Below are 14,459 nucleotides of genomic sequence, written 5' to 3'. Positions count from 1 at the left end.
ATTCCTGCATCACCGAGGGTTGGACTAGATGACCCATGGGGTCCCTTGCAACTCGACAGTTCTACAACTTTGTGACCACAACTCCCCAATCACCAGTGCTTTTTCCTGGATGTACTCAAGGGTACACAGCACAGTGGTACCTCGGGTTAAGAACTTAATTCGTTCCGAAGGTCCATTCTTAACCTGAAACAGTTCTTAACCTGAGGTACCACTTTAGCTAATGGGGTCTTCCGCTGCCACCGCACAATTTCTGTTCTCATCCTGAAGCAAAGTTCTTAACCTGAGGTACTATTTCTAGGTTAGCGGAGTCTGTAACCTGAAGCGTATGTAACCTGAAGCATCTGTAACCTGAGGTACCACTGTACCAGCACCTTTCCCCCCCACGTTACAAGTGTGGCACATTTTTCTTTAAAAATAAAGCACTGCCCATTGCCATCTCTGATCAGCCTGGCTGCTGGAATCCAGCAAACATCTGGAAGGCCGCAGGTGTCCAGCATCCCAGTATGGGGCAGCGTTCCCAACAAGCCAGCACCCTCCCTGCTCAGCCAGTCCCCTCGATGCCCCCACTGCAGAGCAAAACGCGACTTGCCCTGTACCTGCCTGGGCTGGCGTCAGGCTGCGCAGGTGCCGCCAAAGGGAATGGGGGTGGGGGTTGAGTCCAGAGGCACCTCAATGGGGCATCTGGGCTTCAAGTCCTGGCTTTGCCTCTGGCACCCCCTCCCTCTTTCCCAGTGCCGAGCATTACTCCCCGCCAGCTGGCACCCGCCAGAGGTGAGCGGAGCTGTTTGCACAGCTGTTGCCTGCCCGAGCCGAACGCCAGCCCCTGGGAACACGGCGTCTAGGAAAGCGCCAGCTAATTTGAGAATTTCTCAGCGAAAAAAGGCCCGGCCTGTCAGAGGGACCGGCTCAGGAATGTCAGCTTGCGAGGCGAGCCAGGCGTCCGGGCCTCGTCCAGCCAGCGAGCAAGTGGAGAATGCGAAGGAGGGTGACCCTGCCTGTTGATCTTGTAAGGGGACCCGCCGACTCAATTAGCAATGGAAACAAAGTGCTAAACGTGTGAAACAAGCTATTAAAGTAATGGTTTTTAAGAGCGGGAGAACAGAGGCTCTGACAGCCATGAAGGATGTCTGGGCAATCCAACAACACAGGGCCAGGATGATGTTCAAAGTCTGGGCTGAACCCTGCTGTTGAAAGGGGGGGGGATGTTAAGGGCTCGGTTTATCCCTCTGCCAGACCATGGTGTGGAAGGAAAGGGACGATGATGAACATTATTTCCATTTCTTGCATGCTTCTGCGATTCTGGCTGTAAGGAACGCAGCCAGAGCTCACTCACCCACCTGCTTTCTTCAAGGAGCATTAATCCTGCACCCTGAAATGTGCAAAGAGGTGCACAAGTCACCAGGGGGCGCTATTGGTGTGTCTGTTAAAAAAAAAACACACAAAAAACGGTTTCTCTTGGATTTCAAAAATTAAAAGCTGGAACAAATTTGCCACCCTGAACCCTTTTCAAAATTCTCTTCAGAGGTTTCTCACCCAACATGCTATATAGGGGCACAGCTATATGCATCAGTCTTGTAGATTTACTTAGCCGAACTCCCAAACAAATTTCAAAAGTCTTGTGTTGAATTTCTAGCCCGCAGCCATTTTTACGCAAGCACGGTTTATAAATATTTGACTAAAATTGAATACAATAAAAGGCCTGATTTTGAAACGTGTGCCTGTTGTAGATTTCACAATCTTGAGAAAACCCTTTTTACCAAACAAGGTAAGCTCCATGGGTACAGCATGAGACTTTTAATCTCAGGGTAATGGGTTCGAGTCCCATGTTGGGCAAAAAGATTCCTGCAATGCAGGCGGTTGGAGTTAGATGACCCTCGTGGCTCCTTCAAACTCTACAATTCTATGGTTGGTCAGGAAACTGCTGGAGAAATGTCCTACTGCAAAGAAAACACAAAACACACCGCAGCCGTAAGGTAATCTCAAAACTTTGCATCCACTGAAATTCTAACACGCCCCGAGAATGAAACATAAAAATGGGAGCCTCTTTCACAGCGGGACGGGGGGAGCTTTCAGAAAACGAAGGGCAGATTTTGGCACGACTCTCGTTCCAACCTGCTGTGCTGCCAGCATCATTAACCATCAGCGTTAAGACAGGAGAAGATCACCAAAAGACTGCTTAAAGAAGCAAAGTTTTGCCTTTTGGCTCTGGGGAATGACCCAGAAATGTAGATCAAGAGCGCTCCCTCCTGGTCAAAAGGCAGACTAGCGTGTATATGTTTGTGTGTATGTTTTGGCTACAGAACTGTATTACAAAATTAAGAGCAATGAGAATGTCAAAGGATAGCTCCGCATCTGATCGGGTACACAGCTGGCTGTGTCCCCAAATACCCCAGTAATAAGATCATTAAGTTTGCAGATGATATAACGGTGGTTGGTTTAATCACGGCTGGAGAGGGGGAGGCGGCATATAGAAAGGAAGTTGAGCAGTTGGGGGAGTGGTGCAGGAAAAAACAACTTACTCCTTAAAGAAAACAAAAGAGATTATTGTGGACTTTAGAAAATGTAAATTGAATATTCAGCCACTTATTATTGAGGGGAAGGGCGTGGAACAGGTCTCTGTGTTTCGATTTCTGGGAATGGAGTTGAGAGATGACCTAACCTGGGGAGAAAACAGCAAAGGCCTGATGAAGAGAGAACAGCAGAGGTTATATTTTCTGAGAATCCTCCGGAAAAACAATCTCTCAAAGGACCTGTTGATGGCATTTTACCGTTGTACTGTGGAGAGTGTATTGACTTATGGTCTGTGTGTGGTTTGGGAGCTGCAAGGCCAGGGAAAAAACAATGATGTCCAGGGTCGTAAAGACTGTGGAGAGAATAATTGGGTGCACTCTTCCCACCTAGATCAAATCTATGCTTCCAGGTGCCATAAGAAAGCTGCAGAGATAGCGCAGGACAGTGCGCACCCTGGAAATGATTTCTTTCAGCTTCTGCCTACTGGAAGAAAGTACAGTTATAAAGACTAGTCACCTGAGAAACAAGTTTCTACCCAAATGCGATTTTGGTTTTAAATGCATTGTAAGGAGTCTGTATGGGAGTATATTGTATTTTAAAATGGATATCAGAGTTTTTAGGGGACTAACCAGGTTGGGATAGCTGGGACAGCAGGCTTGTTGGGTTTTGAATGTTTTACGTAGTTTTTCAATTTCATTGTTCTGTATGGGACTATGACATTGAAGATATCGTACCGTACCGTTCCTAGGAATCAAGCAGACAGCCAGGCTCGCTTCCAGTGCCATTTATTGAACGCCAGCTAGGTCCGCTCCTCTTGCTTAGGGAGAAAGGTGGCGCGGCATGGCATTGGCACCAGCGCAGTCTCTTCCTCATCTTCATCTTCCTCCTCGCTTGCTATTTCGACAGCATGCTGAAAGGTGCTTTCCAGGGCCTGGGTGATGCAGGCAATGGGGCAAGTCAAGCGGAAAGCCAGACCCCAAATGACCCGAGCCACAAGGCTCTCGAGGTATCGGCAGCAGGCCTTCAGCAGGGAAAAAACCCGAGTGATCAGACCCTTCGGAGCCTGGCAAGGAAAAGGCGAGGGCTCATTAGGGAGTAGCAACATGCCATACACACCCAGCAGGGCAAACAGCCGTGCTGGGAGGAACGGCTCGTGCATTGACTCGGTCATTCATTTATATATACCACCAGAGCCAATGTGGTGTAGTGGTTAAGAGTGTCAGGCTAGGACCTGGGAGACCAGGGTTCGAATCTGCTCTCGGCCATAAAGTTCACTGGGTGACCTTGGGGGCCAGTCACTGCCTCTCTTAAACTAACCTACCACACAGGATTGTTTTGGGGATTAAATGAGGAGTGGGAGGAGAACCATGTATGCCACCTTGAGCTCCCTTGGGAGAAAAGTGGGATATAATTGCAATAAACGTATAATAAGTATTGCGGCGAATTGCATACAATAAATCACCATTTTAAACCATCCAAAATCGTTAAAATGGCAAGCTAATCAAAATAATTTTAAACAGCAGAGCTCATAAAAGGGTACTTCTGTCTACAAACGCAATTACCAAATTAAAATCCTTACTCCTTCCTGCAGTTGAGTTTGCTATGCTGGACAAAAAGAAGAAGTTGCTCTAGGATGGCAGATGAGACGGGAAGCAGTCTCTGGCCTCTGCCTGGTGATCTAGGGCCAATGTGGGGCCAGCTCTCTGCTTCCCAGGAAGTGGGGAGGTGTGGCGGACAACCAACTTGGGATCAACCGTCAGCCAGAGAAAGAGCGGCATTGCAGGAGCTTGCTCCCCGGCTGCTACCACCACCAGAAAGAACATCTAAGAACGGGGGGGGGGGCGGCATCTACGGGAGGCCAAGAGCCACCCCCCCCAAATTGTAAAGGACAGAGCCAAGTCCTGCAGAGGCTATCTATAGCCACGGCCAGCCTCCTTGCGGCCATGGCAGGCCCTCTCCCCAATTCCTTCTTCCTTTTGTGTTGGGCCTTTCAGAATTTAAGGTCCCATCTGAACTATCCATTTAATAATAATAAATAATAATAATAATAATAAATTTATACCTCACCCATCTGGCTGGGTTTCCCCAGCCTCTGGGCGGCTCCCAACAGGTATTAAAAATTCAATAAAGCATCAAATGTTAAAAACTTCCTTAAACAGGGCTGTCTTCAGATGTCTTCTAAAAGTCAGTTATTTATTTATTTCCTTGACATCTGATGGGATGTCGCCACTACCAAGAAGGCCCTCTCTCTGGTTCCCTGTAGCTTCACTTCTCGCGGGGAGGGAACCACCAGAAGACCCTCGGAGCTGGACCTCAGTGTCCGGGCTGAACGATGGGGGGAGACGCTCCTTCAGCATCGTAACACTTTAAACAATCTCAGCTTCCCTCCCCATAAAGAATTCTGGGAAACAGCTTGTCAAGGATGCGGAATCCCAGGACACAGCATTTTGTCGAGGATGCTGAGAATCGTGAGGTGACCGTATTCCTCTACGGTTCCCAAAGGGAAAACAGCAACGGTCAAACCGCTCTTGAGAAACTGTCACTCCGCAAGGGGAATCCGAGTCTCCTAGCAACCCTCAGCTCCATTAAGAAACTGCACTTCCCAGGGTTCTTTGGTGAGAAGCCGTTACCTGTTTAAAGTCGCAGGATGCTGCTGTAAGTAGAGAGGGCAGATGGGGTCCTAAGTCTGAAGGCAGAGAGCATCTTTCCTCCATTGTAGAGGGTTGGACAAGATTGATCCTTTCCAATTCTACCTCTATGTTTCCATTACTGGCTATTGCCGCAAGCTGCTCTCTGCGAGGCTCTGGAGAAGCTGCTTTCGATAAAGGCTTCCAAGTACATAGAAGGGTCAGGATTCAGCCCCGGCTCCCCTGCCCTCCTCCTCAGGACCCAACCTCCTTTGGGGCCCCCTCACCAAGCCCCGTAGCACTGATCTCCACCCGCGTTCCTTGGCTCCGTCCCGAGCCCTCCAGGCCAGCAGCAGAAGCATCATGGAAGCCAAGAGGATGTTTTGGGCCCAGCAGAAAAAGAAGTCAGTGGCCAGTTCGAAGGAGGCGTGGATCCACCGCAGGAGGTCCCACTGGATTTGCTTGAAGCAGAAATACCAGTCCAGGAGCCCCACCCGCAAGGAGAGAAAGTGCAGGTACAGGGTGCTCAGCCCGCCCTGGACCATCCCGGGCATCCCTTTGCCCACAGGTGCTGGGGACTGAGGCCCTGGCTCAGGGACTCGGCCACACGGGTTCGTGTCTGCGTGGCTTTGGAGAATGTCCGGCTCCATCAAGGTGAGCCCAGCACTCGGAAGAAGTCTGTGAAATAAAAAGACGTTGACCCATAGCATAACGCGACCTCGAACTCAGGCCCTGTTTCCGCGATTCCGGTTTAGCTGGCAACCGTGAGTGCATTGTCCTGATCCAGCAGGCTCTTATGTTCTTCTGTAATGTCTTAAAAGGAGGAGCCTCCTTGAAACGTACTAGTTATTAGTACTAGTACTAGTAATAATAATAATAATAATAATAATAATAATAATAATAATAATAATAATAATGTTATTATTTTTACCCTGCCCATCTGACTGGATTGCCCCAGCCACTCTGGGCTGCATCCAACATATAGGAAAACCAAAATACAGTGGTACCTTTGTTCTCAAATGCCTTGGTACTCAGATGCTGAGAACCCGAAAGTGTTCCAGTTTTTGAACGTTTTTCGGAAGCCCAACGTCCGATGCGGCTGTTGGCTATTGTTTCCAGGGTGCCTGCACCAATCAGAAGATGCGCCTTGGTTTTCAAACATTTCGGAAGTCAAACAGACTTCCAGAACAGATTAAGTCTGGCACTTTTGTTTTTGCTATTTATTTAGCATTTTTCTTTTTGAAGCTTTTTTGGTTAATTTGTTTTTGTGACTGTGTGGAACCCAGTTCTGTTACTGATTGATTGATTGATTGTGTGACTGCAGAAACGGATAAAAGCCCCCCCCCCCAAACAATGACTATCATCAGTGCACGTAAGAAAAAATAATAATTTTAACTTTTATCATCTACAATACTGTCTTATTTATTTTATAATACAGTGGTACCTCAGGTTAAGTACTTTATTTGTTCCGGAGGTCCGTACTTAACCTGAAACCGTTCTTAACCTGAAGCACCACTTTAGCTAATGGGGCCTCTCACTGCCGCCGCGCCGCCAGAGCACAATTTCGAAGCACTATTTCTGGGTTAGCGGAGTCTGTAACCTGAAGCGTATGTAACCTGAAGCGTGTGTAACCTGAGGTACCACTGTACAGTACATTGTTTATTGCTTTCATTTTATGGATCAATGGTCTCGTTAGTAAAATTCATGTTAAATTGCTGTTTTATTAGGGGTTGTCTTTAAAAGTCTGGAACAGATTAATCCGTTTTGCATTACTTTCTATGAGAAAGCACACCTTTGTTTTGGAATGCTTTGGTTTTGGAACGGACTTCTGGAACGGATTAAGTTTGAGAACCAAGGTACCACTGTAAAACACTACACATTAAAACGCTTCCCTGTAGAAAATATGGGAATAGCTCAGTTGCTTGAGCAATCACAGGGTTGTGGGTTCAAGCCCCATGTTGGGCAAAAGATTCCTGCATTGCAGGGGGTTGGACTAGATGACCCTAGATGGCCCTAGTGGTCCCAGCTCCACAATTCTATGATACAGAGCTGCCTTCAGATGTCTTTTAACGGTTACACACAGTTACTCATCTCCTTGACATCCTGATGGGAGGGCGTTCCAAAAGATGGGTGCCACTCCCAAAAAGGCCCTCTCATTATCCATTGTGGGGTATTGGTCGGAGTGTCGGATCAGGCTTCAAATCCCCACTTGGCGGTGAAGCTTACTGAAGGTGGCCTTGGGAGCCAGTCATGCCTCTCAGCCTAGCCTACCTCGCAGGCTTTTTGGGGATTAAACGAAGAGGCAGAGAACCACATCTACCACCTTGAGCTCCTTGGAGGAAAAGGTGAGATAGGAAAGGAAAATAATGTCCTGACATTTTCTCCTATAGTTTCCTAGCAGTGAGAAAGGGACGTTAGCCCTGACACACAAACCCACAAAATGAAAAATGCTGTGGACTGGGAAAATGATCCTAAGGCTTCCTTGACGGTTTCCCAACTAAGGGCAGGGTGGGTCAGCCCTGCATCTTGCTGGGCACCTACTTTTGCCCACTGCCCAACATGGTGAACACATGGAAAAAGGGCACAGCTCAATCCCTAGTGACATCTGCCTTAAATCCTAGAGAGTAGCTGCCAGCCAGAGTAGACAACACTGAGCTAGATGGACCAGTGGTCTGGCTCAATGTAAGGTAGCTTCTTAAACCCTACACTGGCTCTCTTCACAGAGAAAAGGACTCTCTCACCTGGTTTAGCTGGCCAGTCAAAGCCATTTCCGGGGTATGGCTGCTGGCACATGCTAAAAATTTCTAGGAACCACAGGTAAGAGCTGAGGGCAGGGCGCCACCTCCCCTAACACCCTGTACACCTGTTAAACAAATAGGTGCAATCAAAGAACTGTATATAAAGACATAAATTCATGCATCCTTATGCCTTCAAGCACATACCTTTCACTCTCTGTAGTCGATCCTCCTGTCTAGGCAATGGCTAAATCGATGTATCAACGCAACACAGTCCTTGGGACTTCAGAGGCTGAAGTGGTCCCAGAAATGTTGTGCGACTTCCTGGAGGAAGCAGCTGTGAGCTTCCAACATCCCTCCCAGCTTTATGATGTCACTTCATGACATCACTGGGCAGGTCCCGCCAGTGTGATGTCGTTCCTGACCAGCCACTAGGGCTCCTCCCCCACCAAAAACAGCATTGCTGTGTCTGAGCTTGCTCATTACAGGCCTCAACATTGTACTTTGTGTGTATCGAGGAGGCAGTGACACTCTCAAGAGTCATAGAATCATAGAATTGGAAGGGTTATCTAGTCCAACCCCTTACAATGCAGGAATCTCAGCTAAAGCATCCATGAACAGATGGCCATCCAACCTGTTTAAAAACCTCCTAGGAAGGAGAGTCCACAACCTCCTGAGGGAGACTGTTCCACTGTCAAACAGCTCTTACCGTCACAGAAATTTCTTCCTAATGTTTAGTTGGAATCACCTTTCTTGTAACTTGAAGCCAATGGTTCAAGTCCTACCCTCCAGAGCAGAAGAAAACAAGCTAGTTCCCTCTTCTATGTGATAACCCTTGAGATAGTTAAAGATAGTTAAAGATGGGTATCATAGATAGCGCTTCAACATCTTCAAGTCAGTCAAATCTGCTGGAGGGGGTGTAACAACCAAGGTACCTGGTGGTTGCACGGTGGAGTCATTAGATTATTTTGTCCCCAGTGAAATAAATTCAATTTGTGTTATAAAGATAGATGTGACACCAGAACTAGCATTGCTGGGGATTAAAGTCACCCAGACCCAGAGATCATTGAACAATGATCCGCTCTCCTTCCTCTTCAACAGCAGTGAGAATTAAAGTTACTAGCTGCCAGAAACAATCGAAGAAACACCCTGGTGTGACAGGAGACGATGGCAATCAAGGACAATCAAAGAAACGTTTGAAGATTTCAATATTGGCAATCAAGGACAAATAAACGTTTGAAGATTTCAGTATAGCAGCGTATAAAGATTGGGGTAAGGGGTTTTTTTTGCAGAATATGGATCTCTTTTCAAAATGAGATTAAGAGCATCCAGTGGCACTGCAGACAGCTTTTCCTCCAGGCTGTGGCCAGTGAGGCCACTTCCCAAACCGCCCACCCCTTTCCGCCCCTCAGAGGCTTGTTGGACTACAGCTCCCAGCAGCCCTGGCCCCACAGACAGCTCAGAGATGATGGGCAACATCTGCTTCCTGGTGGGGAGAGGAAGCAAGTTTGGGAAAGGCTGCTCTGTGGTATTAACCCTCGCGTTTCCAGTTTGCAAGGCTAACTTGAGGGCTTCCTCCACCGGCAGCAGCACCGGCTCTCCTCGCCCAGCACCCACCTCGGCAGCTCTCGGAAGACACCAAAGAGAGAGGCAGAGCTGCAGGGGGCAGTTCCTGCCATCCTTGACCGGCCCTGGGCAGGCTGACAGCTGCAGCCCCAGCTGATCTGCGAAAAGAAGCGAAGCAGGCGGCTGCCGGCAGGGCTGGCCCGGCCCATTCAACAGCCCCTCTGGCCCGAGGCCATGCAGCAGACCATGTCTCCAGGCCCCTCCGCACCCGCGGGGGCCACTCCCAGAGGCCGACAGCGGAGCAGCGGCCCCCGCCAGCTCCTGCCCTCCATGCTGATGTTTGGTGTGATTGTGGCATCGAGCAGCCTGCTCCTGATGATCGAGAAGGGCATCCTGGCAGAGGTGAAGCCCCTGCCTATGCACCCTGCCCACGGAGAGCTGCCAGCAAGGCGTGGTGGCAGCGTGGGGGTGGCAAAGGAGGAGGATGTGGCTGCACAGGTGATACACGACATCCGCAACCGGACCATCCGGGCCGCCTGCGGGCAAGCGGGCACCCCTCGGAGCGTGTGGGAGCTCTCGGCAGCGCAGCGGCGCGTGGTGCTCAAGCACCTCCTGGTGAGCGACAAGCACCGCTTCCTGTACTGCTACGTGCCCAAGGTGGCTTGCTCCAACTGGAAGCGCATTCTGAAGGTGCTGGGCGGCACCCTGGAGAATGTGAACATCCAGCTGAAGATGGACCACCGGAGGGACCTGGTTTTCCTCGGCGACATGAAGCCGGACGAGATCCGCTACCGCCTCAAGAACTACTTCAAGTTCATCTTTGTCCGGGACCCGATGGAGAGGCTGCTGTCCGCTTACAGGAATAAATTCGGGGAGATCAAAGAATACCAGTTAAGGTACGGCGTGGAAATAGTGAAACGTTACAGGAAAAACCCTGGGCAAAGCACCGGCGACGACGTCACCTTCTCCGAATTCATCCAGTACCTCTTAGATGAAGACGTGGAGAGGATGAATGAGCACTGGATGCCCATCTACAACCTGTGCCAGCCCTGCGCGGTCAGGTACGATTTCATTGGCTCCTACGAAAGACTAAATGAGGATGCCAATTACGTGCTAGGAAGAGTTCGGGCGCCTTCTTTTGTGCAGTTCCCGGAACGGCAATCGTGGTATAAGCCAGTGACGTCAGAAACTTTGCATTATTACCTGTGTAAGACTCCAAGGGGGCTTATCAAAGAGTTATTACCAAAGTACATTCTGGATTACTCTCTATTTGCTTACCCGCTTCCAAATGTTAGCAGTCAATTTTGCAGACAATGAACATTTTCCACTATGAAGAAGTAGGTGTCCTATGCAATTTCCCAATTTTATCCCCTTTTTAATATCAAATGCCTTGCTGCTTTGCTCTACAGGTTGCCTTTACATTAAAAAAAAGCATTACCTTTTATACAAAGTGTTTATGGGCTGCTGACTTAAGCACAGTTTTGTATGTGGTTTTTGTGTATTTTAGGACCAAAGCATTTTTTTATCAACTGCAGGGCAGCAATCACATTTTAAGAACTGGAATAGGAGACATGCATAGAATCAGGCCGTGTCAAGTATTATTTCCTTTATTTTGTGTAATATATATGTAGCATCCTCATCTTAAAAACATTTCTGCCCACGTATATGAAGCAATGAAGACAATTAACGTGTGGCTTGTGTCATTTCAAGCACTTGGCTGCTTCCCCAAATTGTACGAAAAAGCATTTGCAGAGCATGCCTATGCATATTTACTCAGAAGTCAGTCACACAGTGCAAGTTGGGAGATTGTATGACCTTTAAGGATTGTAGCTTTCAAAGTGTCAAGTACAGGGGAAATGCAAAATATGCGAAAGCCTATCTGCATTGCTGGGGGTTGGACTAAGTGGCCCTTGGGGTCCCCTTCCAACGCTACAGTTCTCTGTTTCTCTGATAACAGTAAGTGCATGTGTGCAAAGTACACTCAAATAATTTGGCTCTCCATGCAGTTCAGGTAGTAGGATTTATATTTTCCTTGGTGCAGTAGTTTGGTCGGTTGCTATTATATTTTCTTCATTTTCATTATGCTTTATTTGCTTAGGAAAATAGTTTTAATAGCTTGTCTCAGAAATTAGCTCTGGCGTAACTTTTAACCAAGTAGTTAGAAAGCCTAATTTCTCCAGGGAATTTGTTGTTCTTATTATCGACATGCATTCGCACAACTTTCTATTTAAGTATTATGGTTATTAAATGTGAAAACAATTGAACTGGATGGCTCATGGATGTTTATTTTGTACCTGCCTTTTAAATAGATTGTATGCTTTTTTTTAAAAAAAAAATGATGCTGAGAACAATCGTCGTTGTGATCCAGAATCGCTGTTCAAACTGAGTGCTGGACACAACTATTTTGTATTTTGGCAATGGTTCATGTTCTTATGTAGCTGCATTGTTTTATACTTTCTGGATATCCCATAATCATGTTACATGGTAGTTGTGTTCTCTTTTATAAATCAGCACTGCTAAGAGTTCATTGTTGTTGTTTTGTTTCCCCATGTTTTTTCTTTTCAATAAAAATTTGGCGTGGCATGAGCTAATTTTTATTCTGATAGTGTGGCCCGGAGAAAAACGTTTTGAGAGCCACTCGACTAGAATACGGTCAGTTTTGTTAGCAGCTTTGAATTGGCATGTCAGTTTCCTGACTAAGAGGGAATGCCTGTCTCTTTTCAATCTATAAGAAATTAGCAACCATTTATTGGATTATGTAAAAATACTGGGCACAAAAGTTCCCCATCAACACATACAAAAATGTGGCAAGACTTTTTGGAATAAAACTGGAAATGTTTATTACAGGACATTGTACATGTTGATTTCACTGATTGGGATGAACTTTGTTGTTATGGACTCTTGTCCATTGTTTTTTGTAATCTGAAAATAAACAATTTTAAAGAAACCCTGGGTTATCTCAGCTTTCCCTTCTAGCGTGTCATCCAACATGATATAATACATGGCATAGCTAAGAAAACATGCAAATGGTTAAACTGTACTTTTTGTGTGTGCTCTTTATGATAATAAGAGTTCTGATCTCCCAAGACCAATTAAAGAGATAAACTGGGCAAACAGCCCCTCTCATGGCTACTCTGGCGAGAATTTAATGAACAAATCTTTTTTAGAGAATGTGACTCAGTAGGCAGATGGGTGGGGGGAGTTGGGAAATAATAGGAGGAGGCGGCAGCAGCAGAGGGGCAACAGTAGACGCACATGGTGTCTTTAGAAAGTGTTCCAAACCCCACCCCTCCCTTCCCAGAACCCAGCAAGCCTTGAAAGTAGGAGAGCAAAGAGCTCAAAGACAGAGGGCGTGTAGAAGTGTTGAATGAGGACGTGGGAGAGACGGGGGGGTGGAGATTCGCTCGGGACAACACCATTGGGTTGGGGGGCTATTGGGTTGTTGTTTTTATTTTTATTATGTATTTTGTGGTTTTATATCTTGATTTTATTCTGTGAACCACCCTGAGACCCTCGGGTATAGGGCGGTATAGAAATTAATTACATTGCATTACATTACATTACATAACCTTTTTCAAAAGCTTATTATAAACAAAAACAGAAAATAAAAATAATATCAAATTCATGTAAATTTGTTTTGAATTTAGCCATCTAAATGGTACTAAGCTGATGTGGGGGAAAGATATTGACTACATTATGGATGGAGACACTTGGACTAGACTCTTGGCATCACCCTCCATATCAATACATCTTGGCGAAGAACAGGGGGTTAACGTTAAAAATAATCCATCGGTGGTATCTGAGCCCAAGCAGACTGACATATGTAGCTCCTCCTTCCTCACTCAGATGCTGAGAAGTTACCTGCAGAAAAAAATAACTGCTGAAAAATGAATATATCTGATTTGGGAGAGAAATTAAGAAATGGACACAGAGATATGACCCAGAAAACTTGCAGAGGGGAATAGCAGGTGCCTCAAAGTTCTGAAGAAACGTCATGACTTGCGAGGGAAACGACTGGCCCAGGGTCAAGAAGGGGCTGGTGACATCAATACACAAGGTGGCAGTTTAGGCTGTCTGCTCGCACTCACACCACCAAATTGTAATACTTTTCAACCCTAGTTAGCCCTCAATGCGCTATTTCAAATTTAGCCTAAGAATGGCAGTACTTACAACCTACCTCACACATTGTGATAAACTACTCTGAAGATTTCAGGCCTAGCAGAAAATCAAACCACACCATTTAGATCTGATAAAGAGCAATAAAACTTGGGCTATCCCTGCAAAAGGGGTTTCTGGGGATTTGGAAGGGTGCCAAGCTAACTGGCTGTGAGGTGACAGACGGTTGTTTAGCTAGGTATGCTGGGAAGAATAAAGTGTGAGAGTTAACACAGAGGCAAGACTGAGTAAATGTGGGCCTTAGAAGTGTTGGCGAAGTAGGGCAAATCTGCTGTCTCACTTGTACCATTAACTACTCGTGAGTCGGGTTGAAGCAAGAATCCACAAAGTTTATTTACTGCAGTAAAGTGTTTCAGTGGGATTGTTCCACAAAGGTTGAACCCCTCCCAAACACCATGGGTGGGGTTACTTAAAGGTTTCTTACACAAAGCATTACAATTTCCTCCAATCATATGCATTCTCATTACCTCATTCAAAGAAGCATACAGTATGTTGTTAGCCAGAACTCATTTAGTTACATTTCATTTTAGCGCTCCTGCGCTTCTAGCTTAAGCATATTTGCATTCATATCGGTTGTTTTGCTTTAATTCCGATATTGCAGGCACGTCCAACTCCCAAGAAATTGCAATCTGCTCCCAGTATAACATAACTAGCAGTGATCTAGAACTATATTACAAGGCTGCCTGCCTAACCTGCATTAGGGATTGGTGCATATTACAAGACTCAGATCTACTAGATCTGGAAGGCTACAATAACCGTTATGGTTGGCATGCTTACCTAGGGTACAATAAAGTAAAGATTTATAAGAATTTCTTAAATCATCATATTATAAGAAGGTCTCTTT

The 14,459-nt window shown here is 46.5% G+C and overlaps 2 protein-coding genes across 2 annotated transcripts; one reads left to right on the top strand and one right to left on the bottom strand.

Annotated features, from left to right (window-relative positions):
* Positions 1 to 3,280: 3,280 nt before the first annotated feature.
* On the bottom strand, positions 3,281 to 8,287 carry LOC128403017 (uncharacterized). Its single transcript, XM_053367579.1, has 3 exons — positions 8,081 to 8,287; positions 5,426 to 5,816; positions 3,281 to 3,574 (listed from the first exon to the last, which is right to left on the bottom strand). The coding sequence occupies exons 2-3, from the start codon at positions 5,786 to 5,788 to the stop codon at positions 3,311 to 3,313; spliced, it is 627 nt and encodes a 208-aa protein (XP_053223554.1). The 5' UTR covers positions 5,789 to 5,816; positions 8,081 to 8,287; the 3' UTR covers positions 3,281 to 3,310.
* Positions 8,288 to 9,423: 1,136 nt separating this feature from the next.
* CHST14 (carbohydrate sulfotransferase 14) lies at positions 9,424 to 12,285 on the top strand. The gene has a single exon (XM_053366965.1). The coding sequence runs from the start codon at positions 9,674 to 9,676 to the stop codon at positions 10,754 to 10,756; it is 1,083 nt and encodes a 360-aa protein (XP_053222940.1). The 5' UTR covers positions 9,424 to 9,673; the 3' UTR covers positions 10,757 to 12,285.
* The last annotated feature ends 2,174 nt before the right edge of the window (positions 12,286 to 14,459 follow it).

This window comes from Podarcis raffonei, chromosome 15 (assembly GCF_027172205.1).
Source record: "Podarcis raffonei isolate rPodRaf1 chromosome 15, rPodRaf1.pri, whole genome shotgun sequence".
In the NCBI taxonomy this organism is placed as follows: domain Eukaryota; kingdom Metazoa; phylum Chordata; class Lepidosauria; order Squamata; family Lacertidae; genus Podarcis; species Podarcis raffonei.
This window is presented reverse-complemented; position numbering and strand designations above follow the sequence as displayed.